This window comes from Mus caroli, unplaced genomic scaffold (assembly GCF_978045245.1).
Source record: "Mus caroli unplaced genomic scaffold, Mus_caroli_1 scaffold_1, whole genome shotgun sequence".
Taxonomy (NCBI): Eukaryota; Metazoa; Chordata; class Mammalia; order Rodentia; family Muridae; genus Mus; species Mus caroli.
Window position 1 is genome coordinate 87,879,137 of NW_028227256.1, and position 22,268 is coordinate 87,901,404.

Genomic DNA, 22,268 nt, shown 5'->3' on the forward strand with positions numbered 1-22,268 from the left:
AGGTTTTACTTCTAATCATTACTCCATCTCTACCTGGTTTACAGCTCAACTTCTGGCTGTTAAATAAAATCTTTTGTGGAGACAAGAACTTGCTCAGTAGGCCAGGCTGGACTTGAACTCACAATGCCTAACCTCCCCAGTACTAGGACTATATATAAATCTGTGTCACCACCCCTGGCAATTGGAATTCTGACCTGACCCTAAGTTCTCTTCCGTCCTCTTTCCCTTCATAATCTCCATGCACATCAGGCTTGAACTGCTACACCTTTGGACATGACTTATTAATTTTCCTACCACCAATAGATCTCTGGGTTCCACTAAGTCCCAAGAACGGGTTATGGGTAATCACAGTACCTCAACTCCCTGACAGATTTCATTTTCTCTCCTACACATGTTTTCCTTAGTCTGTTGCTTGACTTAAGATACTTGGGCAGAAAGCATGGCAATAGGAGTATGTGGTAGGGGAGGGACTTCAGTTCATGATGTATAGGAAACAGAGTGGAAGGACATCAGAAAGGGACCAAGATAACATAATCCAAAAGGACAAGTTCCCAGTCACCTACTTTCTTCAGTATCCACTTCCCACCACCCCACCACCTGCCAACAATCTATTAAAATGTTAAACCTGCCAATGAGTTAAAGCTTTCACTAGATCAGAACCTTGTGATCTAATTGTTTCAGAAAGCACACACTCTCCTGCCCTCCCCCCACAATGCATTTTACTAATTCTGTAGACATCTGTTAATCCAGTCAAAGTTGCCAGCCAATGGCAGGCATCACAATGCCTGTGTGCAGACATTGGTGTGGACTTAAGTTTTCTGCTTCTTTGACTAGACGAGAAGAGTATGTTTGTTTGGTTGTATAGTGAAAACATATTTAGTTTTGGAAGAAATTATCAGTGTGTTCCAATGTGGCTGTTCCATTTTACCTTCCCACCCATCCTGGGAGTGCCTGCTCTTTGCATCTGTGCCAGCATGCCAACATTTGTTCTCAGTCCTCTGGAGTTTAATCATTCTAACATGTGTGTGGTTAAACTTTGAAGTCAAATTCTAATTACAGACAAGTACATGAATCATAAAGCTAAATGACTTTCATAAACCAAACATAGCCATATAACAAAGATCCAGAATAAAAGATTCTGGCACTCTACACACACACAAAGCAGGCATGACCTCCTGAGGAGAGTGCCGTTAGCGCTCTGCCCTGGAATTTGCCTGGACTTGAACTGCATGAGTGGAAAACCACGGGGAAACATACAGCATGCTCTTTCAACTGACTTTCCTTCAACATCATCTTTGTAGCATTCACCCACATTGTCGAAACTGTAATCCATCCATTTACATAGGCATCCATTTAAATACATCACTCCTTGTCTATCTGCTCTTATGGAGGTTCTGACCTGTCTGGGAGCTGTTACCCACAGTGCTGCTATGAGCATTCTATATCCATCTGGTGCACACAGGTTTTCATTTCTATTGGAAAATGCTCAAAGATTGGATTGTTGGGTCAAAAGCCATCTTTATGACTATATTGAGCTATATTGTCAATAGTTGTAATCTTAGTTGGCTTGTGTTTTATTGAAGTCCTGTGTAATCTAAGTCAAAATTTAACATGTAGGCCAGGGTGGCCTGAAACCTGGAGCAGTCCTCCTGCCACGTTCTTCCAAGTGGATTACAGACACGTGCCACCATCTCAACTGGTGAACTATGATCAAGTGCACATCAAAGTTACAAGTTCAGCCCTGATTGTGTGATCATGGTGCTAAGCACATTCATTATGTCACAAAGCATCACTGTAGGAACATGGTCCAAGAATGGAGTCCTGTGAGAATCCTGAGTGCTTGTGAGAAAAGTCTTGCGACCGGTTTCTTCAAAACACAGAATTGGTCTTGGAATGTGTTTTTGAGCTCCTCCCAGGTGTAGTGAGTTTACTTCAGAGCACTCATTGCTCGCTGCTGTTAGCAATTAAATATTTATATGCCTCTATGGAAAAACACATCTTTGCCAAGTGCATCTTGTCCTTGTGTACACTTTACTCGTGATTCTTAACCCTCAAAATAAACTGATGCTCTGAGTAAAGTTGGCTATTGCATGAGACTGTAGTCTGCCTCATTTATCAGCTCCATTCTCTCAGGCCCTACTGACTCTAGTGACATACAATCTAGTACCAGAGCTGTCCCTGTACTTTCCATTTTAATGTTTTGAGAATTGCAGCTATGCATGTCATATTCACTCCCCACCACACCTGCTCCGGGTAACGCTCATTGACTTTTTGAGACAGTTTGTCCTATTCTACCTTGTGACTTTGCCTCCCAGGTGCCTCCTATTAGTAGAATCTTACACTATTTGTCCTGCATTTATTTCATTTAGTGTTTTATGATCCATGTGCACGTATATCTGAACATCATTCTCCATTGATAATGTCCCATTGCATAGACTGGTCATGCTTGCTTACATCTGTTTACCTGTTGCATTTTCAAGTTGCTCCCACCTTTGGCATACTGTCAGTTCTGTGGACACAGATGTTAAAACTGTGCTATAGCTCTCATATATGCCTAGGATTACCACACAGGGTCACATGGTAATTGTGTAGTCTGAGAAACCACTGAATTTTTTCCACAAGAGCTATGCTATTTTACCATCCTAGCAACAAGTGATTGCTGTTTTAGTGCTGGGGCTGACCAGGTGTGACGGGGCTAGGTTTTGCAAATGCAGAATGGTGCATTCAGGTGCAGACCTACAATGTGGATCAACTTTGCTGTACGCTCGAGGAACAAGACAGTTCCATGTCTGGCTTCCATTGATGGCCTGCCGATTCGATGGGTGGTCAAGGTGATTCTGGTTCAGATATCTGAAGGAGCAGGACGACGGAGGCAGAAAGGAATTTGGCACTGAGCAAGGGAAGGTACAGTGTAACTCTCTGGCTATTCCAGTATTTCTATTTTGTCAAGCAGAGCAAATCAGAGATTGAGGTTCACCAGTAAAGAGATGGGCTTCAGGCAGAAGTGGATGCGGTTTCTCATATATAACATAGGTTTCATCCCTCGTACATTTTATCCCCAGTACAAAAAGGCCTTGATAGAGTTTACTTCTATAGACAGAATAACCAAAGGTGCCAGTGCTTCATGGACCTTAAACAGGGAAATTCTAAGAGATTGCCATGGGATGATGGAACATCCTGTTGCAGGACTGGTGGCTTTAGAGCAGGTACAAGGGAAGTTCCAACTTCATCAAAGCCTTAGGGAGCTCTGAGGGTGAGTGCACCCAATCTTGTCTTAGCAACAGCCTAGCAACCTAGCTTTAGATGCCTTATGCCACACAGGGAAATTCAAAGGGATCAACTCCCTTGTAAAGGGGTCAACAGATACCAGCGGCAGCTCTAACAAGAATGTACCTCTGACTCCCTGGGTATATCTTAGGGTATTACAATTCAGTGTTTAAAAAAGTGACACACTAGGGTAGCAAGATACTGAGCACAGTAGTGTTCCCAGGTGAGGACACTAACAGGGTTTGGATGGTGTCGTGGCAGGCTATGGAGATGACCCATGAGGTAGTCCTCCACCTTTCTTTTCCTGGTGTATGTAGTCCAGTGTGGACCTGCTTCTTTTTAGTATGTATGGCCTTCAACTCAAACAAAACATTCCAGAATTTCTCTTATGAAGTCAAATGGACGACAGAGCCCATTTCCTCATTTGCTCTCTCTTGCTTAAACAGGTGGTGGGGGGGCACCTGTCATATTGGGAGACACACTGTGGATAGGCAAAGAAGTCAGTGAGGCCTCCAGCCAAAAAGCAGAAAAAAAGTCAGCGAAGCCTCCAGCCAAAAAGCAGAAAATAAGACCCTTGTGGGTTTTCCGGAAAGGAACTGAAATCTTGTCAACTTTACAGCATCTCCTCTTGGCTGGGCCTTCACATGAGAGACCATGGCCAGAGCACACTCAGACTGTAGCCTGTGAGTGGGACACCACCAGAGATAACACTATATGTTTAAGCTGCTAAATTGTGGGGTAGTTTGTTACACAGCAACAGACATCTCTGGCTGATTTTCTTGACCCAAGGTGAACCCCTTGAGGGTTTCTGTGCACAGGTGCCATGTCCCATCTTTGCTCTGGTACTGCCCTACTGGCACCTCCACCACAGGACAGTAGGGAACATAACTGGATGGGATGGAGTCAACCTAGACCTCCAGTTCTGAAGAAGCTGCTGCCAGGAAGCCTCGCGGGAACAAGGGAAGAAGGCACAAGCGCTGTACCCAGTGGGAAAGGAGGTTAGTGGAGCCACAGAAAGACAGAATTGCTGAATCCTTCCGACATAGCCAGCCTCCCTCCAAGGACAAGCTGCTTCCCTCATGCCCATTTCCCTTCCACGTTTGGAGGACAGGAGCTTTATCTCAGGGATTAAGTTACTATAGCGATTAGCTGTGGAAATCAGAAATCTGAAAGACAAACCCAGTCCTCTGTCACTCTTGCCCACCTCCATGACCACAGCCTGTAGGACTGATGGGCTGCTTCCTTCAGGCAGCCTTCCTTGGGGCTTGCCTATCGGAGGGCATCTCAGCTTTTCCTCAACACTCACCATGCTCATTACTCTGCCCTAGCCTCATGTCTGACACACTGATGCTTGGAAAGTATCATCCCCTTTGAAACTACATTCTTAAGTCAGATGCTGTGGCCCCCAGGACTAGGCTGAATTTCCTGCTGAAACTCCTCCTGGTCACAAAGAGAAAACAGGCTGTCTCCAGTTGATTTGTTCACAGAATTCCTAAATTGGATGGAGAGACTCCAGTCTCCTCCTTCATGCAGAGAGTTCAGGCCTGGTTGGAATCCAGCAAGACCCACATCTTGTCTGCTCTTGCAGAGCACAGGGACAGCCAGGCCTCCAAAGGAGCTCCCAGAGACCATAGAACTGGTGCAGATGGGTCTTGAGCCAAGGCAAAGCTACAGGAGAAAGAGCAAGGGTCCAGTGCTGGCAGGACCCGTGGGGTTTCTGTGTGAGGCACCAGTTGGTGGCCAGCATCGTCTGGAAGTCTCAGGTTTCAAGTTCCCACTACATCCTAGATAGAAAACAAACAGAAGTTTGGGCTCAGGGCCAATCCTGAAGCTCTTACATTCCATCCCATAGGCAATGGTCCTTCTCTTCCCCCCATTGCCTTTGCCCAGCATCGCCACATTCCTCTGTAAAGAGAGGATGCCCAGGGCTGCCACAGTAGACTCTCAGTTCTGTGGACTGGGTGGTTCCTCCTCAACTACCACTCAAGACCAGCAGAAGCTGACTGGGAGCACTGGAGGGAGAAACAGGAAAGAAGGGCACTCAACCTCCCATTCCCAGGCTCTTCAGCTTGGTCCTCCTCCCATAGAGCACGCACCTAGTTGAAGGTAGGCACAATCCTGGACATCCTGCTTCTCTGGGCAGGATGCCCATAGCCTCCTTCAGCACGGTGAATACAGCAGCTAAGGTGCTGCCCAGTGAGTGGCTGCTCAGATCCTGCAACAGAAGGACCAGGGGAAGTCACCTGCCCTAAAAGGGCTACACTATGGCTTCTGGCTCACCCCATTGCGTGGGCGGAGGGGGAGGGTGGGGACTGGCTTGCTGGGTAGCAGGGGAATTTGGGGTGAGAGCAAGCTTCCTAGGTAGAGGGATAGGAAAGAAAGCTGGAGCTTCAGTTGTGGCAGTGCACAGGGAAGGTTCACGGTGTGGCTACAGACCTAGGTAGCTACAGACATAGCTAAGATGGTTGAAGGTGAAAGGGGTTGGGTCTGGAGATGAGAGGGACACCTACCAACAGTAAACCACCTCCATGGTGTTGGGGAGTTCGGAGATGCAGTGCCATGCGCGCTCCTCCTCTGGCAAACCTGATCCCTCGGCAGCTCAGCAGAACGCGGCCGCTCCTCCTTCGGCTGTCAGCTCCTCTGGCGCCCTTGGCACCGTTGGCATCGTTGGCACCGTTGGCACCTGCTCGCGCACAGGTTTCTGGGAGCGCACGCACACGGGAACTGCCCGCTACAGGAGGGCCCGCCGCAGCTCTCAGGAGGGGCGGGGCTGAGGTTTGGGTTCCCCACCTAGAGGCTCTGAACCTGTGGCTCGTTAATTCCTGGCTAGGCTCTACAGCCCCTCCATCTCTCAGTTCCTCCGGGTTCCCCAAGATGGGCTACTACAGTGACAAGGAACACAGTGGAGATGGATTTACAAATGGTAGACTGACAGGAAGTGGGATGACAGGAAAAGAAGGAAATCGCGAGTGTCTGCAATTTTTTTTTATTTAAAAATAGTATTTAAGCCGGGTGTGGTGGCGCACGCCTTTAATCCCAGCACTCGGGAGGCAGAGGCAAGTGGATTTCTGAGTTCGAGGCCAGCCTGGTCTACAGAGTGAGTTCCAGGACAGCCAGGGCTATACAGAGAAACCTTGTCTCGAAAAACCAAAAAAAAAAAAAAAAAAAAAAAAGTATTTAATATATCTGCATATTTGCTCACCGCGCGCATGTCTTGTGAATGCTTGGTGCTAACGGAGGTCAGAAGGCAGCACTAAATGCCCCGAAATTTGAGCTACAGATGTTTGTGAGCAGTTTTGTGAGTGTTGGAAACCGAACTGGGGGTTCGCTGCAAAAGCAACCAGTGTTCTTAACTACTGAGATATCTCTCCAGCCTCCTAAGATTATTTATTTATGTGTTTGTTTGTCTGTTTGTTTGTTTAGTTAGTTATTACTGTGTTTTAGACAGATAGCCCAGGGTGTCCTGGAACTCTGTGTAGAACAAGCTGGCCTTGAACTCACAGTTTGCTTCTCCCTCCTGAGTGCTGGGATTAAGGTCTGTGCCACTATTTCTGGCAGCTCAAGATTAAAAAATATATTTTAAATTATTGTGTGTGTGTGTGTGTGTGTGTGTGTGTGTGTGAGAGAGAGAGAGAGAGAGAGAGAGAGAGAGAGAGATGAGAGACGAGAGAGACAGACAAAAGAGAGAAAAGAGAGTCAAAGGTCAACTTTGTGGAGTTGGGTTTCTCCTTCCATCTGGGGCTAACACTGGGCTTGTACTGGCAAGTGCCTTTACCACTGGGACATCTTACAGCCACAGGATTCTCCCCACCATCGAGGTGCCAAGAAGTATCATCTGGCAAGTGCACTCAGGCAACCATGAGTGGTGTTCCTGGTAGTTTGTGATACTCATCTGACATGGCTGTAAGTGGTCAGGATGTAAGGAGCTACCAGTTTGGAGAGAAAGTGGATAGATGGGGCTCATGGGGTACTTGGGTGGGGAGAGCAACAAGGTAGAGTAGGGAATTGTAGGTAAAAGGAGGGAAGGAAAAACACCCTGACCCTGACTTAACCCCAAGGCCAAGAAACACAATCCCACCAGTCCTGCCTAAGCTTGCCACAGAAGCACAGTATAAAAAACCCTGCCTTCTGGTCCAGTTCACTACTGCTTCTTGCCTTAGCAGTTCCCCCACCCCCAACAAATCTCTTGTGTGAGGTTTTATTTTTGTACAATGTGACTTTGTGGTAGTCCTTGGCTCTGAGACTGCCAGGATACCTCTCTGAGCAGAACTGTAACACTTTCTCTAGGAAGCCTCCCCATGCCTCAACTGAGCTGTTACATTGGCATCAGGGGAAAATCTTCCCCCACAAGCTGGAGCAGAGCTGTAAGAGCTGTAATACCTCTCTGTAGGGGGAGCCTTTCCCTTCTGAGCTGCAACATTTACACCGGTAGAATTTAGGATGGAGAGAGATTAAAAAAAAAAAAGTGTTTTGGATAAGGGAGTGATAACCCAGGAGAGGTTACATTGCACATGGAGATAGGACTGTGTCTTGAACATGACTTCTGTGTCACAGAGATGCAAACAGGTGTTTTGTTGTTGTTGTTGAATTCACACATAGCAAAGAGGGGATGACTCACAAATGAATCGTAACAGCCAAGCAACTCAGCTCTAAGTGATGCTACTAATATCTGCAGGCAGGATTCCCTCACAGACACAAGGGGCACGTATCAAGTTGCAACTCTGACTGCACAGCAAGGTATCACACCCTCAGCCACTAGTGGCAAGGACAGTGACTCGGTGCTGGCTCGGTAGCAGATGTTCCTTGGGAGGAATGTTGGCCAGCTGGTCACAGACTCAGTTCTATTTAGCCAGGTCAACCAGGGTGCTAGGTACTCAATGGTCAGCAAGGGGAGAGCCAGGCCAGAAGACCTTGGTTGGGAGGCATGGTCACTGGAAGGGTCCATTGTTGTTGGCATATGTGGCTTGTGTGTTTTGAGGTACATTGGAGACCATCCTCTGATGACCTGCCTAGAGCTTGGCTTATTTGTTTTGCTTTATTGTTTGTTTGTTTGTTTTTCGAGGTACAGTTTCTATGTGTATCCCTGGTTGTCCTGGAACTTGCATTGTAGATGAGGCTGGTCTTGAACTAGGAGATCCACCTGTCTCTGCCTCCCAAGTGCTAGGATTAAAGGAGTGTGCCACCACCATCTGACTCTCATTTTTCTTTCTTTCTTTTCTTGTCTTCTTCTTTTTTTTTTTTTTTTAGAATTATTTATTTATTTTATGTACATGAATACACTGTAGCTGTCTTCAGACACACCAGAAGAGGGCATCAGATCCTATTACAGAAGGTTGTGAGCCACCATGTGGTTGCTGGGAATTAAACTCAGGACCTCTGGGAAGAGCAGTCAGTGCTCTTAACTGGGTCATTTCTCCAGCCTTCATTTTTATTTCTCTTGTCTTTTCTTTCTTTCTTCCTTCCTTTCTTCCTTCCTTTCTTCCTTCCTTTCTTTCTTTCTTTCTTTCTTTCTTTCTTTCTTTCTTTCTTTCTTTCTTTCCTTTCTTTCTTTCTCTTTCTTTCTCTCTCTCTCTTTCTTTCTTTCTCTCTTTCTTTCTTTCTAAAAAACCCAACAGACTTCTGTCACTGCTACCAGGGCCACATCAATATTATCTTACCCGACATTGCTACTTTAGCAGACAGTGAAGGATTACTTTTCTCAGTCAAAGGTGGAAAAAACAGTATTTCAAGAGGCAGGGGTGGGCTCACATCTTCTGAGGATGGAGAGACGACTTCCTAGGGTTCTGATTTTTACTTAGCTTTGTAAAACTCTGAGGGTTCAGTGTTCTCACCCTCCCACACATCTTCATCCCACGTTACAGGGTCCCCCTCTTTACCAGCTAATGCCCTCCCCTTAACCACCGACACTCTTTGAGGTTGGGACTTGAATGTTTGCTGTAATTCAGCCAACCTTATAATGAGAGCTCTGGTTTGATTTTTTTCTAATACTTGAGCTCTGTCACTGCCGGAGAGAAGATTCTCTTCCAGGGCACACTTAGAAATCTTTAGATTATGTATGTGCCTCTAGAGCCAGCCAATTTATCACAGAGTTCATGGTTGTCCTTCGCTGTATTCTGAGACGCTAGAAGTTGCTTAGTTTGACCATGGAGCCCATTCTTCTCCTTGGTCACTTTTTCCAAAGATGACAGAATACCCACCGGCACCATCATTTTCCTTATTTTTCCACAAATTGTTAAAATTTTACAGGTAGGCTCACCAAATCTGTTGCCTCTCAATTGGTGATCAGAATAATCAAATGCATTTGTCTCATTAAATCTGTAAAGTAGTTTGCATCGTGGGGTTTCAGCATTCTTCCAAAGTGTCAGTAAGAAGAGAGGCTTTGGTAACTGTAGGTGTTGGCAAATTGGAAGGCCTGTTCCAGATACTTAAGAAAATCCATCCCTAGACTCCTGTTGTTCTAGAACCACTTCAGCTACCAAAATCAGGGCACTGCAGAAGAGCAGAACATATAGAATGAATCTAAATCTATATAGATTGATATAGATAAAGAGGATTTTTAAGAATGGCTTTCAGGCTGTGGTTCAGCTAGTCCAACAATGGCTATCTACCAATAGAAGGCCCAAGAATCCAGCAGTTGTTCAGTCCATGAGACTGGATGTCTCAGCTAAGTCTTCAGTATACACTGTAATCCTGAAGGTTCTTGTGCCAGCGAAGGAATGAGCTTGCCAGTGAGTGGGAGAGCAAGCAGGCAAAGCAAGCAAGCTTCCTTCTTCCATGTCCTTCACACAGGCTGCCACCAAGGTGTGGCTCAGATTAAAGGTGGATCTTCCTATCTCAAAAGATGAAAAGTGGGTCTCCCCACTTCAAATGAAGTATACCCAGCTGCTTGAGTTTTAATTAATTCCAGCTGTAGTCAAGTTGGCAATCAAGAATAGCCATCACACAGCACAACCCTGCCTGTTGAAACCCTGATTTGGACTCCCAACTTATGGAAATGCTCGGTGTTTTAAGCCACCAAGTTTGTGGTCACTTGTTTTGGCTGTTACAGAAAATAAAGGATCAGAGGTTTGGGGCCAGGTGGCACTTTTCAGGGGAAACTAGGGCATCAAATGCTTTAAGTCTGAGGCCTGGGAGGAAGCCTAGGGACTGCAGAGAGGGGATGCAGGGTGAATGAAATAATGGGGTAGCTGAAAACAGAACTTGTGCTCCTAGACCATGCCTTAGGTAAAAACACTTCCCGGCTGAGGCCAACAGTAGTTGTCGCTCTGGAAGCCATTTCCACTTCTGAGAAAGAGACAGTGGGCTAAGGATCACAAAGAGGTTGGCTCTGGGTTGGAAGAGCACAGGGCTGGAGCTCTGTCAGTGGCTTCTGACCTTGAGTGGGTCCTGGGCCCATTGGCACATTTATTCCAGGTCTCCTTGCAGAAGGAGTAAGGCCTCCCCTTTGTCCAGGGGCCTGTGGAAAGATGCAAGTGCTGAGATCAGAGCGAGGTGCTCCTTCAATGCCTTCAACAGTGACATCAGTGCTTTGTCCTCTCGATAATGATAGAAGCCACGCAAGAGGGCCCATTATCTATGTCCCCCTGGAACTCTACACTAGTTTGAGGTAAAGAAAATAATCCCAGGAATAACATTTCCATTCCCCCAGATGCCCACAGCTCAGCCCCAATGCTAAGATTAAGTTGCATGGATTTCTAACCTGGCATAGAGATGAACCCCAAAATCCTAAAACACTGAAGCTTTTGAGAAAGATGCTCTTAAAGGCACATAACCTAAGATGACAATCCTAAAGCCTGCTTGCAGCCTAGTGAAAACCATGTGCATTGGGGTCCTGGAGGGAAGGAGGCTCTCTAATGGTGCCAGTGATTGCTGCCAACTGATTATCTGTAGGCATACTACATACCCATCCTATCCACTTCTTCCTTCCTGAGGATTCTGACTTCCAGAGTCTAACCTAACCTCAGGCCCAATTTGCCTGGGCCCAAGGCAAAGAACTAGCAACTAGCCACCAGCGTTAGTCCTGGGAGCTCAGGAGAGAACAGTACAAGGACAGAGCTTCTCCCTACGGCTTAGTTACCCTGGAGACAAGCCTGATGCTAGTGGAATCCTCAAGGACACATACTCCTAGGAAAGTGGGGGAGCACAGAGGACCTGGCCAGTAGTGAGGACATCTCTATCAGCACCAAACGAATACAATTTGCTAACAAAGGGTGGGCCCTTCAAAAAGGTATACACCAGTGTTGGATGCAGTTGAACATTCACACATCGGACACATCAATGACAGTACACCAGGAGCAAGTAACTCCAAAGTTCTTTATTTAATCCGGTTGAAGCATCGATGGGATGGTAACCAAACTCACGCACGCGTGCGCGCAACTGTGTTACAAACGGGGAGCAGCATCAGTGACTGCAGAATATGCCCGCCCGCCCTGGTCTCATAGCCAAAGTAGCAAATCTGAACTTCTATTCAGGTCAGGATTGCTGTGGCCTGTGTGTCCCTGCCCAGGACCCTAATACTCAGTCTCAAGATTGGTCACTTCTGCCCTAGATCCTCAGAATGCCCAAAAGGCAGAAAGAGGTGAACATGAGGGAGCCCTGGCAGCTCTCCAAGAGTCTCCCATCTTTCTTTAGTGCACACCCCGGTCCCCCCAGCCACCATCCAGAGCTCTAGGGTCCACGAAATTGATTCCCTCAAAAAAAAAAAAATAGTGCTAGGGACCTGCAGGGGCTGGCCATCAGGGTTGCCATTCAAGTCATCCGTTGGAGAGTGGGGAGGGCATACCTGGGGGGCATCCTGGGCTGTCTCCACCTCATCTGATACCCAGGGAGGAAGCAAACTTAAGGATGGCAGTCACCATTCACAGGTCCCTGGTAAGTGTTGGTCACCAAGGCCTCCACACATTCTGGGCCCGGCGAGCTGCAGTCAGGCTGCCTAAGGATGTAGACACCAAATCCGGCCCCTCAGCAGGTACCCGGTTTAGTTCAGCCTCCGGGATCTCCTCTAGGTCAGAACACAGGTCGTCCCCGGGATTTGGGGGACTGGACAATGGGGACTCTGGGGACCCTCCTGGAGGCCAGCTGCTCCTCCCAGAGCCTCCAGGCAGCCCAGCTAGGGAGTCCCCCAGCAGATCCCGAAAGCTGCTACCCTCGCGCAGCGGCATGGATTCTAGCAGGTGGTTCAGGAGTTCAGCTGAGACAGTGGCATCGATGGCTTGGCACGTGGACACGAACGTGTGCACCTCATGCATGCACTGGATGTAGCCAGCAGCGAAGCGCTCGCTTGCTTCAGCCTGCAGCTGCTCCCGCTCTGTGCAGGAGGGTGGGAAGAAGAGAGCAGCGTCCCGCACCGTGAGCAGTGACTATCGTGGCTCGGACGATCCGCTCCGCGGGTTCGGGGCTCACCCAGGAGACACAGTAGCGTGTCCCGTTCTGGGGGGAGCCCTCGCCATGGATAGGACCGGGGCTCCGGGAGCCGACGTGTCCCGCTGTTGGGTGGCAGGCGTGCCCGGTCAGCGCCCCCGCCCTCGATCCCCGCAGCCACTCACCGCGCGCCCGGCCTCGCAGCGCGCCCTGCACGCGCCTCACGGTCAGCTCCAGAACCTCGGCGTTCTCTAGCTTGGCCTGCACCTGCGCAGAGGGGAAGGGAGTTGAGTCGGGCCGTGCGCTCCGGGGTGCACCCTGAAGCCGCCCCCCACCCTCCGCACCTTTCCCGTCGCACCTCGGTGCCGGCCAGCAGCAGCCGCAGCTCCTGAAGACTCTCGTTGATCCGCGCGCGTCGCTTCTTCTCCACCAGGGGCTTCCGGGCCTGTGGGAAGCGGCTACTGAGCCCCCTGGCCCGCGCAGCCTCCCCGAAGCCCATCCACCCGCAGCCCCTGTCCGCACCTTGCGGTCCCCCCGTGCTTCCCAGCGGTCCTCATCCTCCTGGCCTGCACGGTCCCGGCTGGGCGCCTGGGACGGAGCCATGGTCTACGGAGCCCGGCGCCCTAGTGCAAACCACTCAGCGAGGCGGGTCGTAGCCCGGAGGCCCCACTAGCTCTCCCGAGTCTTCCGGCCCGCGGGACCCCGCCCTTTTTATAGCAACTTATTTACATGTCAATGCACCGATTGGCTGTGCGTGGCCGGAGAGGCCAGCCGTGAGGCAGCCTGCAGCCAATGAGAGCGGCGCGCTTTGTCAGGCCCCGCGGGTCTCTGGCAGCTGGCGGGGCGGAGCCCACAGCCGGACCTCCTGCCACTAAGGCCGGGCTGGACTCCTGGGCAGTGACCTCCGGCTTCTCTCTTGTTGATGTGCTTGTACTTCCCTCCGCTGAGTTATGAGGCCAGACCTGCCTGCCTGTAAGCCCGGGCTTAGCTATACATTCTTCGGTCCGTATATCTATCCATTCCTCCCTTCCACCCACCCCTTCACCCATCCATCCTTACAGGGCATTTGCTTCCCTTGGTTCATCAAAAGTGCTCTCGAGAATAGCGCTCCAGTCCCAGAGCTGACTTCAGACAGGGCAGTGCCAAAGTCAAGTCCATGACCTCGGGACCTGGAAGGGGCTTCGGGTCACCGGTGGCGAGAGTGCAAAGTCCGGGGAAAGTACGAGCCAATTTAGCAGCAAGAGCAGGACCCTTGTGTGTCTTTTTGGACCCATTAAGACACCTATAACCTTCTTACTCCAAGGTCCGCGGTCGTTCTTACTGAACCTCTATTTCTCTGTGCTCTAAGTCACTTACCCAACCACTACCTTGTCTATTTTAGCCCCACCCCAACTGCCCCCAGTCAAGCTTCTCCTTCCTTGTTCATCACCCCGTACCCGCCTAAGCGCCTCTCATTTCCCTCTAGTTCCTCCGCATCCCCTTTGCGGTGGTCTCACACATCCCTGTCCCCCAATCCCTCTCCACGCTCACCTCCCTTCCCCGCGAGTCCCCTTAGAGTCCCCCATCCCCACTACCCCCAGTCCCTCTCAGCTCCTCCCCCTTCTATTCTTGGTTCCTGCAGGCCGAGGCTGCTGTCTGGCCCCAGTAACTTGATGCCCGTGACAGTTGGCAGCTGCAGCCGCTTCGGCAGAGAAAAGCGGCAGCCCGGCCAGGAGCGACAGGTGTTGGCCGCGCCTTTGTCTAGCTGGCTTTGTCCTGCAGGCTGCAACAGGCACGCCTGTGTCAGCCAGACGCCCAAGCCCCGCGTCGTCGGCGGTCCATCTGCCGGCCCTGCCTCGCCGCGGGAGGTGTGTGTGTGTGTGTGTCTGTGTGTGTGTGTATCGCGCGCCCCCTCGGAACCCCTGGCTCTGCTCCAGCGTTCTTGGATTTCGGCTGCTGCTTTAGAGCCAGGACAAGGAGCCAGCTCCTAATCAGCCTTTACATACTCCATCCTTAGGCCTGGACACCACTAAGCACTTCAGTGGCTGTCTGCCTGGGCACCATTGAGGTCTTGGTAACTGGTGCTTCAGTCAGCCTGGCTGGAAGACCTTTGAGGAAGGGAAAGTACAGGCAGAGACTGTTGGGCAGGAAAACCCCTTACCCTCCTAAAGATGTGTCTGGCAGACTCCTTGTGGTTCCACAGACGAACCTCCAAAGGCTTCAGGTAGGATGAATTGGGTGAGAAGTTTGAAGTTTGATGGTCTCCAGAGTCAGTCACCTTTCTGGTGTGACCCACTCCTGCCCTCTCACCTTTGCCTCTGAATTGTTGCTTTGCGTGCTGGTCCCAGGCATTTCCCCCAGCTTATTACTAGGAATATTCTGAATATTCCCAACATGCTAAAGTTTGGCTCTTTGCCACTGCCCTCCAGGGGCTGCTGAGGGTCCTCCACTTTTACTGCTAAGACTCCTAGGTGGGGGTGGGAATGAACGCAGTGAAGCCAGTCATAGCTGGTTTGTGACTTTACTGTTTAGCAATCAGCTTCCAGTAAATGAAATTACAAAACGATTACTTTTAAATTTCCACTACTTTGAGGTAGACAAAAATAACCTTTGATAGTGTGTGTGTGTGTGTGTGTGTGTGTGTATGCTCCCTAGTTTAAACACTGTGTTGTACTTCTCCCTGTATCCAGATGAGCAAGGCCAAAGGCTAGCTCCTGTTGGTACTACACAAGGCTCACTAGAACCCCTGACTGGAGAGTTAGAAGTGGGGGGCTGGGGGGCGGGGGGAAGGATCAAAAAAAAAAAAAAAGGGCAAATTGTGCAAGCAAACAATGAAAACCAAGAACTCTAGGGAAAACAAAGGTACCCACGAGGAGAAATGTAAGCTTAGTCCATTCCTAGGTTTGGGAATCAATCACAGACTGCAAAGCTTTGTCTGACACTGTGTGGGTTGGGGGTATGGTGCAGCGTGTTGTCTAGAACTGAGGGGAAGAAAGATCGAGCCCTGGGGGAGCGGGGAGGGGGGTGTGGATAGCTCAGTATCATTGGCATTCTTGGAAGGATAGGGCAAGGCAAGGCATGAGTCAGGAAATGTGGGTTTTTTGGTTTTTTGGTGGTTTTGTTGTTGTTGTTGTTTTTTGGCAGGGTTGTTACTTGAGGTCCCATCTTCAATTTATTTTAGTGACTCCATTAGCCAGGTGGCTTAGACTCCATTGGTCCCAGCAGCTGTGACTACCCACCCCATCTCAAGCTCAGGAAACCCTTCTGTTCACCTCCTTCAGTTAAACTACTAGTTCCTGCCATTTGTGCCCTGAACCATACCCTACCTTCAAAGTTTGCCTGCATGCAGATTTCCTTAGTAGTAGGGCCTTTTGATCCCCACCCCTCACCCCCCCAGGCAGGAACAGAGAACCCCAGAGGCTAGGCAAGGCCATGATGGCCACAGGGTGACTAGTTAGCAGCAGAAATTAACAGGCTGTAAATCCCCAGAGGGACAAAGGCAGCTGCAGGCCTGCAGACTTCCAAGGGCTTTGTGGGCAATCTGCCCAGGAGACCCCAAGAATTTCCTTTTGGTTTGAAGAGAAAGGAGGGGGGCAGTCCTTCTGGCCGTAAAGCTCAATTAAGAGTCCTCCAAAGGAACTCGGGTGAAGCAGTCCTACCTGCCAGGAGAACTTTGTGTCAGACTGCACCAGTACTTGCAGTCAGAAGACAGGGTCAGAGCACCCAGAAGCAGACTGTGAGGTCCAGTGTCATGTTGCCCCTCTGCTCTCCCTGGGACCCTGGTTTGGAGAGAGGAAGGGGAAGCAGGCCTCCTCAGAGTAGCTCTCACAAGGCTGTCAATCAGGAAGGGTCAGGTAGGAGGCCTGTGTCCCCAGTGATGCCTATATACTGATCCTAATGGTATATAGGTCCTTTCTAGCATGGTACTTGTCTGATACTTGTCTGATTTCTCTGCAATCAGGCCTGAGACCAACACACAGGCAAACAGCCAAAGGCAGGATTAATGGGAGAGTGCATGCCGGGGGGTCATGCTAAGCTGAGGGTCAGCCTAGTGAATCTGCTAAACAACTGTGTGCATGTAAAAAGACACCAAGAGAAAGGGATCTGGGGATGCCTGGCTAGACCTGCTTCATGGGAAATTCCTACAGGGTTTGCATGGACCAGAGACTGAGCATGTGAGAGATACACAGACAGGAGATCGGCCAGCAAGGACCACAGTGCAAGGGAAGTAATGAGCTGCGGGCCTCTGGGACTGGAGATTTCCTAATGTACCATTTTGAAGTTCTTAAAAAGGTTTTTCGTTGTTGTTGTTGTTTGTGTGGTTTTTTTTTATTATTTTTGACAATGTCATTCTTTTTGGCTTATTGGCCTATGTTATGTTAAAAATATATACAGCACTAGGGTATAGGTCAATGGTAGAACACACGCTTAATTTGCATGAGGTCCTGGGTTAAATCCCCACCATCACATCAAACAAAGCATACAGTTGAAAATAAAAATATACTTGCTTTATTTAACAATTTTCTAAAAGGCAAAAAAGTCATAAAAAGACACAAGCAGTCACACAAATATATTGCACTGGGTGAAGGTACGTTTGGTTTGCGCATGAACAAACCTCTTGTCCGGCAAGGCTCACGAATCATCATCGCACAAACTCTGAGAGCTTATTTACATTAAAAAGAAGGCTCAGTTTAAAATAGAGAACGTCTCAGGACACCCGTGTAAGCACACATTCTAAAGAAAACAGGGCTGGATGCTTGGCATCTTGTAAACAGATTCACAAAATTATCCTAGGAAGTCAACTTCTTAGCAGTTAACAATCAAGGACTATATATTAAATAATCATAAAATAACGCTGATGGTAAACATTCAAGAGAGAAGAGAGAAGGTTTTGGCAGTTTTGTGTTTAAGTAACAAGCGTAGGCTTAGACCATCATCTATCTACTTAGGATCAGACTGGTCAGAGAGGCAGCTGTCTGTAACATTGAATTTCCTTTAAAACATGGCTACTACCTGATCATTGTGAAAGGTGGTGTTGCTTTAATAAAAAAAAATAGAGTTCTTGTGTTTATGAAAAATAGGGGTAATATTCAGGCATCAGATGGCTTTCCCATGAAAACCAACTACAGCAGGGCATGTTCCTCGTAGCCACTTCAGACTCAGGAAACTGCTTCCTCTGCTCCAGACTTTGTCTATTTTTCAGTCCAATGATTCCTCACTGCTGATGTCTCTTTCCACCAGGGGTCACCAGCAAGCATGTCGGAACAATCTTTGGATGTCTGATGCAGCATAAAGTTTTGTAGAGCTAGGCAGAGAGGTCCCCTTCTCTCCACAGGTTCCAGTGATCTGAGGACCAGCAGCACAGACAGATGTGACAGAGACCTGAAGCCACAGTAGCTAGGAATATATACATATAGAGTGGGAGGCTGAGCTCCCTGCAAACTGGAGAACTCAGGGCAGCAGTGTGGGTGCCCTCTCCCCGCCGTGCTCAGTGGCTGCTTTCGGCTGGGAGCTGATGTCTGAGAGAGTCCAACCAAAGAACAAACATATGACGGTGTCCTCTACAGCAACAAAGCCTGGCTTGCAGAGGCCACCATGCAGACACGCAACATGGCTGATGATGCCACAGCTCTCTCTGCACACTGGCCACGATGGTCTAAAAAGGATACAAGAACAGCAGAGAAATGTACAGTGTGGGGGTGCTAGTCTGATGGCGTCGCTTGCAGAAGCCACTGAGCTCCACTAGTCCAGAGCAGGCATTTCAACTTTGTTCATGAACAGAAGCCATGTCAGACTGGAATGTTGACCACCACAGGCAGGACCTGAAGCCAAAGCTGCTACACCATGCTCCAAACCACGTAAGGGAATACACTGAGAGGATGTCAGGAGAGATGGTCTCTCTGCTTGGGAGATACAATCACACTGTGAGAAAGTTCCAGGAAGCTGGGCCCTTGGCGGATAGCCTCATGTGGCTTCCCTGTTACGTGCCACATCCTGGTATTATGTTTCAGAACAATCCATAGGGGCCAGAGGACATTGGCACACTGGAAAGAGGTCTCATGGAGGTCAAGACACTCCTGAGGGCCATGAGTCAGCCTCCATGACAACACAGACCACCTCAGTCTCCTCAAGTTCGATGACGAATCTCACCCCATCCCTCAAATGCCGTATTTCTATTTTAATACAAAATCAGATTTCCTCCTAACCCCCCCCCCTCAGTTTTGCTCCACCGTCAGAAAACTATGGTGTTTTTGTTTTTTGTTTTCCCTAAAACAAAAAGAGCAGTGTAGGTATGGGTTCATGTGATTAGAAACCACAAGGTCTTCCGCCTCTTCCGAGCACCGTCTAATGCCGACCTCTGGCTGGGGGACAGGGTTACGTCTGGGCCTCTTCCCTGGGGCCTGTCAGCTGTTCACCTTCCTCCTCTTTGGCTTCTGAGGTATCACAGAGTCCCGGGGAAGGACTGTCTTCCTCATATGGCAGGCAAATGTTGCCTTTCTCCTCACTCTCGCAGTAAACACAGCCCTTCAGAGAGAACAGGTGACATCAGTCAGAGGCAAGCAGCTGGACTCTTCTCTGTCATCCCCACTCAGCAGGATAGGGAGGAATGTTAGCCATGCACCTGGAGGTTGCTAACCAAAGAGGCACTCCCTGCCTCACGAAGCTGGCTCCTGGTCATGAGTCCCTTTCCAGGGACGTCCATCAGAAGTGTTCCATGGCACACGCTCAGGTGAAGAGGGTATGTGAGTGTGAGGGACAAGGGTGGGTGGCCAGATGACCACAAAGTCTTTGCAAAGGCCACTCCTCCTGCAAAAGGTAGAGTCTCACTTCTCTCCGCATAAAGAGTGCTTAGACTTGAGAAGTGTATGACTTCTAAGACTGGGAATTCAGGGGGCCGTGTTGGAGGTGGTGGGAACTGGCTTCTGTCTACCTGTTAAAGTTGAGTGCTGTAATCTGTGAACAGATGGAGTAGGAGAGGCATGCTGGATGACCCTAAGGTTAGCAGCTTGGAAAGGTGGGCCTCCATCCTGCGAGCTGGGAAGAGCATGGATACGGCTAGTGTTGCCATTGGACTGCAGCAGTGGGCCCCCGCTGCCTATGAGCCAGCAGATGGGCGCAGAGGCCTGGGGAGCACACATGGCTCTGGGATTTTAAGGCCCAGGAGCCATGGCAGGAAGAACAAGGTGGACAGAGAAATGTTTGCGTTGCTCAACAGAAACCAGAAGGGTGGAAAGGGAAGCCATGGACGCCAGCAAGCTGTTCAAGCCGACCACTTAAACCTCTGGAAGGGATTACCCCTAAGGGTCCTGTACTGGCTAGTTTTGTGTCAACTTGACAGAGCTGGAGTTATCACAGAGAAAGGAGCTTCAGTTGAGGAAAGGCCTCCATGAGGTCCAACTGTAAGGCATTTTCTCAATTAGTGATCAAGGGGGAAAGGCCCCTTGTGGGTGGGACCATCTCTGGGCTGGTAGTCTTGGTTCTATAAGAGAGCAGGCTGAGCAAGCCAGGGGAAGCAAGCCAGTAAAGAACATCCCTCCAAGGCCTCTGCATCAGCTCCTGCTTCCTGACCTGCTTGAGTTCCAGTTCTGACTTCCTTGGTGAACAGCAGTATGGAAGTGTAAGCCGAATAAACCCTTTCCTCCCCAACTTGCTTCTTGGTCATGATGTTTGTGCAGGAACAGAAACCCTGACTAAGACAGGTCCCTAGAACCTTTTCTTGTTTTGTGGCAGAATCTTCTATGTAGCCAGATTAGACACAGACCTGCAGTCCTCCTGCCTCAGTCTCCCAAGTGTTGGGGTGGCAGGTGTGTGCTACCATGCTTAGCCCCAGGTATAATCTCGGAGTTCTATGTGAGAAGGAAGGTCCTGCAAACTTACCGTCACATCAATGGCCGTAGGCAGGCCCCCAGTGTGGACCCATGGATGAACCTCTCGGAGCTCTCGCCTCTGGCCCTCTGTGAACCGGGGCTGGGACCTCTGCAGCAGCTTCAGCTTTTCCTGGTCCTCCTTCAACACCGACTGGAGATCCCTTCACGAAGAGTTAGGTATAGGTGAGTGTCACAGGCCGAAGGGATAATACACTCATCAATTTTTTTTTCAATATCAACAATGTAGTAGTAGATTATCCTTGAGATAAAGTAACTGCATCTCTCTAGTGAATATTCTTTAGGTCACAATTTCAGTTTTTCATGAAACTAGCTAGGGGAGCCGGGCATCTTCAGGTGCTATCTGAAGCCCTGGGCTGGCTCTCACTGTGTGGTCAGCCTAGGAGACTTAACCATCTAGACTCTGGGACCATGCTGTCTCCTTCCTGGGTCAACACCAGCTTGGAGCACAGCTGTCTCCCACCAGAGGTCTGAGACTCCCCAGCCTTTCCTCCCGTGTCACTGACCAGAGGTCTGCTGCCTTCAGGAACCTCAGGGTGCTCTTCCTTTCTCTTAGCCCCTGTCTGGGGCTGTTCAGCAAAGACAGTGACCTCACTGGCTTCACAGGGACGCCTGACCTACACTCTGACGGGCTCTGAGTAACTCTGGCAGGCCCAGGGTTACCACAGACATGGGCTGATCACCCACTTTGACCCTTGATTTTTTTTTTTTTGACTCAGACAGACACACATCCCATTTACCCCTAAGGTGGGTGATATAACACAGCTCAAGGGGCAACACTGCACCAATGTATGGCAAAAGAAGAGTGTGCTACTGGCAAGAGGTTGATCTCCTGGGTTCTAACTGCCTCAGGGCAGTAGGCAGGCTGCTGCAGGCCCAGTGGGGTTATGAAGGAGAAGCCTCGCCCCTCTCCATTGCCTCTGCCAAGTCTAGCCAGTGTTCCATGGGATCCTGCCTGCATGGATGACCTTGGTGTTGGACACGCCTACCCAGCCCTCCAGGCTTCCCAGGAAGTGTAACAGTTACCGGGAGGGCAGCTGGTATGTCATCATGATGCTGTCGTCCGTGTTGGCCATCAGCAGCCAGATGGGGTCCTGCAAGACGTACTTAATGAACTGCTCGCTTTCCTCCGCGTCTGGGATCATTTTTGCTTTGTGATTATTCTCTGAGGAGTCAATGCTTCCAAAGTATTTGCTGGTGTGACTTGTGTCACTACTGCCTTCAAATACACGAAATGCCGATCGTTATAACCTTGACATTAGAGAGTGACTCTTGTCATTAGAGAGTGACATTAGAGAGTGAACAATGTGCTAATGTGTAGCCACGGCAGCTCCGGAGAGTGGGGTTCCTTGGGTAGAAACAGCCTGTGCTGGCCCCCCTTCCCCTTTGCTCTTCAATCTTAATGATCTCAATGATTCGAATGCAGGATACCTGCTAGCACAGAGAAGGTGACTCTCGCCTGGGGTGAACCTGAACTCAGGCAGTGCCTTTCTTGGAGCCCTGACCCTTGTCCCAGGTTTTCACTGTCTGTTGACTCTGGAAACAAATCCAAGTCCTTTAGAAACCCAGAGAGGAGTCATCCTAAGAGGGCCTTGTTGGCCTGACTTGTGCCCAGCAGCTGCCCCTGGGCAGAGAGGCCTGGGAGCAGGTTAAGGAAAGCTCACTTTAGGGCAGAAAAGGCATCAGGATTTTGAGGGTGGCCTTGCCCCTGGAGGCTCCAGGACACATGTGGGTGATTCCTTCCAGTAGGGGTTAGTTGTGTCTGCACATGTGTGC

The 22,268-nt window shown here is 49.5% G+C and overlaps 2 protein-coding genes and 1 long non-coding RNA gene across 6 annotated transcripts in view; all 3 read right to left on the minus strand.

Moving 5' to 3' along the window:
* Positions 1-3,187: 3,187 nt before the first annotated feature.
* LOC110294748 (uncharacterized) lies at positions 3,188-5,942 on the minus strand. The gene is made up of 3 exons (XR_002377971.1): positions 5,778-5,942; positions 5,364-5,482; positions 3,188-5,051 (listed from the first exon to the last, which is right to left on the minus strand). It is a non-coding gene; the product is annotated as an uncharacterized LOC110294748 (long non-coding RNA).
* A 5,603-nt stretch (positions 5,943-11,545) lies between these two features.
* Positions 11,546-13,329, minus strand: Hes6 (hes family bHLH transcription factor 6). The gene is made up of 4 exons (XM_021163423.3): positions 13,150-13,329; positions 12,986-13,072; positions 12,813-12,894; positions 11,546-12,574 (listed from the first exon to the last, which is right to left on the minus strand). Exons 1-4 carry the CDS (start codon positions 13,228-13,230, stop codon positions 12,150-12,152), a joined length of 675 nt encoding a protein of 224 aa, XP_021019082.1. The 5' UTR covers positions 13,231-13,329; the 3' UTR covers positions 11,546-12,149.
* Positions 13,330-17,092: 3,763 nt separating this feature from the next.
* Positions 17,093-22,268, minus strand: part of Per2 (period circadian regulator 2) — a 44,557-nt gene continuing 39,381 nt past the window's right edge. For all 4 annotated transcript variants that reach the window (XM_085839541.1, XM_085839540.1, XM_029476463.2 and 1 more), the window contains 3 exons: positions 21,519-21,711; positions 20,485-20,635; positions 17,093-19,131 (listed from right to left, as the gene is read on the minus strand). In XM_085839541.1, coding sequence (XP_085695667.1) covers positions 18,982-19,131; positions 20,485-20,635; positions 21,519-21,711 — 494 coding nt within the window. In that variant the 3' untranslated portion in view covers positions 17,093-18,981. The remainder of the gene's footprint in view (positions 19,132-20,484; positions 20,636-21,518; positions 21,712-22,268) is intronic.